This window comes from Nestor notabilis, unplaced genomic scaffold (assembly GCF_000696875.1).
Source record: "Nestor notabilis isolate BGI_N333 unplaced genomic scaffold, ASM69687v1 scaffold27039, whole genome shotgun sequence".
NCBI lineage: Eukaryota > Metazoa > Chordata > Aves > Psittaciformes > Psittacidae > Nestor > Nestor notabilis.
In genome coordinates, this window is record NW_009944517.1 from 1 (window position 1) to 7,322 (window position 7,322).

Genomic DNA, 7,322 nt, shown 5'->3' on the forward strand with positions numbered 1-7,322 from the left:
GGCAGGAGACGCACCTTGGGGTGCTCTGCCTCCCATTCATCCCCCTGGGGACAATGTCCTCTGCCACCACAGGGATGGGGACCTCATTGTCTGGGCTGCTGCCACATCAGCTGCGGAGGTGGCCCCTTGCCTGTCCCTCCAGGTAGCTCAGCAGGTAACGGAGTTCCCTGTCTTCCCCAGACCCGCACGGGACCATTATTTCCCTGACCTTCACCACTTGAAGTACGAGCTGGAGGAAGGCACCACACCGACTGGCCGGGCCGTGCGCTTCGGCTACAACCCCCTGGAGTTTGAGGGCTTCAGCTGGCGAGGATACGCACAGATGTCCTCCATCCAGGTAGGCCTGGGGTCGCTGTCCCAGCCCAGCTCCCCATCGGGAGGATGCGGCCGCTGGAGGATTGACATGCTTTTGGCACACATCTTTCACCCCAAGTGCTTCTCAGACCCCCAAAGTCACATGGTGGCCAACATAAACAGCACAGTGTATATATAGCCTGTTCGCACAGATATTTCCTGTAGTGCTGGGGATGACATAGACTGATGAGGGAAAACATCCTAAATTGGGAATCCCCTGACATCCTTATCCGTTTAGAGAAAGGTGGTAGCTTGGTGATTACTTATAGGGATGTCTATAAACACTGTCTCTGGGTTTCCTTGAGGCTCTTTCATCTGACTCTGCTCTTTCCTGCAGCTCTCTGCTTAAACCTTTCCTCCCTTCTCCAAAAATAAATCAGCTCCTCCTTAGCTGCCATGTTCAGCTTGGACCTCTTGTTAACCATTCTGCCTCTGCTCTTGCTGTTGGCTGTAACAGTGGTTTACACTAATCTGGAGTTGTCTGAGCCCTAGAAGTGAAGCTATTTCATCTGCTGAGCCTTTTTTCTTCCTCAGTGGATTCTTCTGCATAGCCCCTGTGGAGGTGTCACCTCTGTGTGTTTGGGTATGGGGTGCAGGGCAGTGATTCTTCTGTCCCACATAAGATGCTCCTTATTCTGGTGCATGTACTTTCAGTTTTCTTCACTTCTTCATGGTTAGGTAAGATAACAGAGGGGCCAAATGCATTAACTATTTCCTGTTGAATATGTAGGTAGGAGCTAAGGAACAAGCTCCTTGTAGGCTGCCTTGAGAAAACCACAGCCTTACAACTTAAGGATCAAGCTCATGCTCAAGCTCATCGTTTTTGTTTTGCATCCAGTGTTGGTTTGAGATAGAAATAGGCCTTGATAAGAAAGGCTGGCACATGGCTTTCTGCTGGCAGGCCTCACCTGTGGTTTGCTCTCTGCAAGATCCTTCCAGTTTGCTTTCCAGTGGGAAGATGGTGTGTAACTGGAGCTCCTTAGGAGTCTCTCTGTTCAGACCCCAGCTTTGCCCTGTAGGCAGGAGGGTATTTAAGCAGATGCTTAGATCTCTTTGAAACAGTTTGGACTTAAGCATCTCCTTAACTGGGGTCTTGCCAAACAGTGTCCTGGCAGGCACAGGGCTGATACACCCATCAGTGACACAGTCCATTAGCACCACTAGTCCTTAGCATTGAAGGGTCCCAAGGATAAGGAACCAGCTCAATTTGCAGCCTCCTCTAAGCAGCAGGGCAGAGCCCCATCAGCACAATGGCAGGTACTTGAGCATTTGGTACCTGCTGGTTACGGCACACTAAGCCCAAGAGCAACATGCTGATAATAACACCAAGAACCTCCTAAACACCTTCCCTCTGGTGTGCCCTGGGCTAGCCGAACCACCCTGCTGTGCCACAGCATCTTCCACATGTGGCCAGAGTTTTCCCACCCCCTTCGCACAGGCAGGTTGCTCCCTTGTTGGCTGGCCCCAAAAGGGGCAGCATCACGAGGTGCCTGTGCCGTGACTGCAGCAGGGCCGGTGTGCTTGTCCTCTCCTTGCGCTCTGGCATGTTGCTTTGGGAGCAGTGAGCCGAGCGGCTGCGCTTGCGCTGGGAGCTGCGGGCGGTGGAGGTGATTGAAGGTGTGCTCTGCTTCTCTCCCCTTTCTCTCTCCCACCAGCCCAAGGTAGTGGTGACTCTCAATGTGACCTCCCCCGACCTCTTCCGCCTCGTCTTCCGCTACGTCAGCCGGGGGCCCGCCAGTGTGGAAGGGAGGGTCTCGGTCGTTGAGGAAGGAAAGTTTAATGTTTGTGGCAACTGTAAGTGCATTTTTCACTTCTAGACTAACTCAGAGCATCCCACTGCTGCGACACTGCTCCTCTGCCCCTTCTCCTGCCCCCAGGTTTGCCCGTCCCAGGTGTGCCCATCCCAAGCGTGCCCATCTTGTGGCCGGCCAGAGCCGTGCCATGGGATGGGAGGGAGGGGGAAGAGAGGCAGGCAGGCAGGCAGGTAGGCAGGCGGGTGAGGCTCTCCTGCAGGCAGGAGCTGGCCCCCCAGTGACATGTGCCCCATGTGCTTTTTTGCTTTTTGCAGAATAAAATCAGAGTCACTGTAGACGTGAAGGAGGCAGAGCTCTATCTGTTCCATGTCATCCTGAGGTATATTAATTCAGGAGGGGCCACTGTGTATGGCAAAATTACAGCTTATCAGCCACGAAGGAGAGGTAAGGATCCCAGACTGCTCTGCTCCCCTGCGCCATCGCCACCTCCTCCCCATCCCAGGCAACCTTCTGCATCATCCTTTCCAGAAGACACTTCCATGTGGCTTTAGCCATTAGTCCTGCCCTTCCAACTGAAAAGCTGATTTGAGTTTGCAGCCCCCTTTATTTAACAAAGCAGCAGCAAGTTGGCCCCAGCCCTGGGGCTGCACACTGAGGAGTTATCAGCCAGGCTGGTGTGAGATAAGGTTCCATACAACCTTCCCAGCACAGGACAAGATCACCCCGGGCCCCAGGCAGAAATGAGCTGAGTTTCCACAAAACTAAGATGGGCCAAGTGCTGGGAACTAGATCCAAACTTTGTCAGCTGGACTTGGTTTTATTTCATAGATACCCTCATGTGGCAGTCCTGCCCTTGCCTGCACTTCTGCCAAACCAGGCTGCTGGCTTCACTCATAGTCTGGGGTTTGGAAGTGGTGTGGAATCATATGTGTTATACAGGCATTGCACTCTGGTGCAGTGTCTTCTCATCAAGCCATGAGCTGCTGGAGAAGAAGAAGAAACACCAAAAGATGGCTGAAGAATCCTAGAGACATGGACAACAAATATTCTGGGAATCAATATGAGCAAGAGTGCATGGGACAGACCTGAGGCCATGCAAGTGCCCTAGTGGGTGGTTGGCCGATAGATTTTACTGCTTCTGATGCTACAGCCACATCATCCTTCTGAAGATCTTCCTCCAGACCATACATGCACAGCACAAGGCTGTCGACACCAACTGCCTAACTTACTAGTGTGTGAAGTTTTCTCCTGTCTTGAACTGACATAAAGATGTGATATGCAGGGTTTGAAATGCTGAGATACTCTTTTTCTACTTCTTTTTGAGGGGAAAAATACTTCATTATTTTTATGGCCAGTTACATTACACAGCAGAAAGACAAGAGAAGCATGAGCTAAGGAAGTGTTTAATCTGTCCTATCCAGCAGCAGAGCTCATTTGCCTTATACTGTGCCTCCCTCCTTGCTCAGAAGCAACATTGGATTTTTCTAGTGCCAAAGGCAAACTGCAAGACATGTACCAGCACCAGGATCTGGGAGGGCAGCTTCCTAGGTAGGCCAGATCAGCTCCAGAAATGCTGAGCCACCTTCTGCCCCATGGAATGGGCTTCACTTGATAAAAGACAAGCAGCCTGGAAAGAAGATAAGTTGGAAGATGTGGCTTGCAAAAAGGGAAGCCTTTTCCAAGTATATGATTTGCAGACCAGTTTCTCCCACCCCACTTCCAGAAGCCATCTCGGTTTGAGTTGTGCATCATCTCAAAGGGATGTGACTTCAGCTTGTCAAGAAATCTCTACCTCATTGCCATGAGGGAAACCTCTTCATCCCTTGCATCCTCACCTCTGCTTCCCGTCTGAGAAAGCACGGGCTCGGACTCAGCTGATGCCAGGCATGCCGCAGAGCTAGCACATGTGGGAAGGGGTTACCCATCCCAGCAGTAGCACAAGCCTTTGCTTTAGCTTCTGGCCCTCTGCATTATGCCTTGATGTCCATGTGCCACACCAGGATAGTCAGTGTGCCACGTTCCCCACTTCCTTCTTCATCTCGTTTGCTCACCGTGCAGCCATACTCAGTGAATCCCTCACCCGTGCTCTTCAGAACGCTCCTGAGACTGCTGGACAGGCAGGCAGCCTGCTTCTGGGTGCTGTATCATTACTGCATCCAACGTTAATGAATCCTGAGGTTATGGGGCTGTGTCAGCTGAGCCAAGGAGCTGTTCAATGGCAGCAGGGTCTGCCCTCAAACCCCTTCTGTCCTGTCAGTTAAAATTAATGTCTAAGTCTCAGGTGCAGAGTCTGTGGCTGGCAAGAAAGACAGGAGCACAGCTTAGGGTTTGCCAGAAGACAGGTACCTTGCCTGTGGAGCTGGGATCAGGATATCCCTAAGGGAGAATACATCTGGGCAATTCTTTTTGTCTGTCTCAGAATACATTCTTCACGGATGAGTTCCTTCCTTCTCTAGCTGGCAAAACACTCCTTGGCATGCAGTGCTCCATGCTTTGCAGACTGGGCAAGCAGAGCACACTGTGAAAGCTGTGGATTAGCATTAAGGATTGCAGTGATTTATTTTTTTCTCTCCCATTAAGCTACTGAGCACATTCAGAGCAGGTGTCTCTGCCACAGGACAGTGGGGGATTGTGGTGCATCTGCTACAGCAGCCCTGAGAGAGCAGGAGCCCAGGACTCCCCACTGCACTACAGAGCTGCTTCCCTGAGCGTAGCCTCCGATTTGCAGCCCCAGGTTTCTCATCCCGGTCCCTTCACAGTCTCTCATCCCTCCCGCTCCAGGTACAGAGCAGACCAAGCAGATTGTCTTTGCTCCCAGCACAGAGCCAGCCTTTGTCACTGTCCCCCAGAACAGCTTTGGGGAGCCCTTCGTACTCAACCCCAGCACCTGGTCTCTGGTTGTTGAAGCAGAGGGTGTGCTCCTGGTAAGTACCAGCCCCTGTGCTCCATCCACCACAGGGGCTTCAGCAGCTCCTTGGGGTCAAGTGTCCTGAACATACCCAACTCTCCCATCTCTCCTCCTAGGACTATCTCGTTTTGCTACCTAGCTCATACTATGAAGCACCAATACTGCAGCTGAAGGTCACGGAGCCATGTACCTACCAGCCAGCTCCTGAACAAGCCACTCAGAAGTAAGGATCTCCATGTCTTTGTGCTGTGTGGGACCTACTCAGCTCCTCTTAGCCTGGGGTTACAAAATATACACAGTCCACACTGTGTGAGGGTCTGGATGCAGTAAAACTGATTAGTGGAGCACTTTGCTGTTGTTGATAAAGCTTGCTGAACCTGCACTGGCCCAGAAAGCCAGTACATTGACCTCCTCATCTGTGGCACAGGTAGTGTGTGCTCTCATGGACCCTGGAGAGCCAGCTCACCCAGTAAGACCATAGCCCTCTTCTTTGCTAGCCTGGATTCCCAGTGCCATTCCTGGAAAATGGCTACAATGAGTTATGTCTTGCTGGACTGTTTAAATTGAATGGGCAGAGGCTGGTAGTGATCAGAGCATCTCAGTGCATCTGGTTGCTCTACCCAGGACCTCTCAAATCTTGCTGCATCAGGCTGCATGGGTGCTCTTGACTCTTAAAATCATGATTTAACAACTGTACTTTGCAATTCTTTTAGCTGCCTCCTGTATAAGTTCCTGTCTGTGGACGGCTTCCCTGCAGTGTCTGGGGTGGATGCAGTGTGCAGGCTGGACAACCGGTTACCCAGACTGTGTCCCACCCAGCAGCTCACCCCCTCCCATCCCCGGATGGCCACGTGCAGCGGCAGTGACGTGAGTGGCACTTGTTTCATCCCTCACTTGGGCACTGCAGCACATACCCCTCTGCTTCCCCCATCTGGTGCTTTACATACACCCAGGCAGGTTACCACAAGGGCTTTGCACCCATGTAACCCCTGCTGTTGCCCCATCAGTTTTGCAGCTGTGTGCTTGCATGCCTTGTTCTAGGCACCCTAAAGCAGTGTCTTACTTGCAAAGGGCTTGTAATGCCGTGGTAAGAGTTGTCCCATTGTCCCCTCAGCTGCAGAGGAGGTTGGTTTGTAGCACGGGCATCCTGCACTCATTCACTGTGGGGAGTGGGTCAGGAGACACTCAGTCATCTCTCTGCCCTCCAGGTGGAAGTCCAGCTGTCCCTGACTGTTCCTCAGCCTGGGAAATATGTGCTGGTGGTGGAGTATGCCAACACCAATGCTTTGCAGACGGTGGGCATTGCTGTGAGCTCACCACATCTCGCGATGCAGCAGGCCACATTCATCTTCTACCCATGTGTCTACAGGTATGGTCATCTCTGAGATGGAGAAAGGATTTAGTTCTCTTCTGACAAGGCAAGGACAAGTTCTGCCCCAGTTGAGGACCTTTTTCTGCTTTATCACATGAACAAAGCAATGCCTCAGTGTTGTACATCCAAGTTGTGCATGTCCAAACTCATTCTAGTGACTGGCCATCCCTGGGACGCATGTACCTGTGCCAGCATAGTCTTCTGATGCCTCTGCCAGGAGATAATCTGTTCCTTCCATTTACAGAGGGTACATTGGTAGGGACCTGGGTTTAGAGAATGGCCTACAAGCAGGTTTATTGAAGGTGTTGGTGCAGCTTAAACCATGTCCCTTGCTGTGGAAATGTCTGATTTCAGACTGCAACCTTTGCAATAGAAAGCAAATGTGTGGGGTGTCCTTGGGAAACTCAAGTCTTATGACTTGCCAGAAAAGACTCGAAAAGGTTTCCAGGGTCTCTCTACAAATACCTTCAGGATGTAGAGCTGGCAAGACAAGAAATGGGTCATGACCCTGCCCAAGGCTGGCTTCAGAGTCTGTGTTTCTCTTACAGTTTCCTTTGTCGAGGGATCGCTGTGGATTCCCAGAGCCGCATTGCACCTTTTGAGCTTACTTCAGAGGCCACCATTCGCTTCACCTCTGACCTGGCTGACTTCTTCCTGGTAAGCTCTCTGCAAGGGCAGCTCTGTTGACAGGTTGCAAGGAGGAGAGGCAGGAGTTGAGTGGTACCTAGCCTGTAGAAGGGTTTTCTGGTATCCTGTTTGGACTGGATACTAGATCTTAGTCCATGTCATGACCAGTCCAAGGTGGAGAAGGTGGTCAGTGGTGTGTTTGGAAGTTGATGATGATAGTGTGGTCAGCCTGATTGCACAGAAACTGCTGTAGGCTCCCAGTGGCAAGAGACTATCATGTAACTGGGCATCTCTCTCACATGTGGCA

At 51.6% G+C, this 7,322-nt stretch overlaps 1 protein-coding gene across 1 annotated transcript in view; it reads left to right on the forward strand.

Moving 5' to 3' along the window:
- Positions 1-142: 142 nt before the first annotated feature.
- The window catches only part of LOC104411910 (laminin subunit alpha-5-like), a gene marked incomplete at both ends in the record, with an annotated part of 25,939 nt that continues 18,759 nt past the window's right edge, over positions 143-7,322 (forward strand). The window contains 7 exon segments of the mRNA XM_010022457.1: positions 143-337; positions 2,423-2,552; positions 4,890-5,032; positions 5,133-5,239; positions 5,730-5,883; positions 6,225-6,385; positions 6,937-7,044. Coding sequence (XP_010020759.1) covers positions 143-337; positions 2,423-2,552; positions 4,890-5,032; positions 5,133-5,239; positions 5,730-5,883; positions 6,225-6,385; positions 6,937-7,044 — 998 coding nt within the window.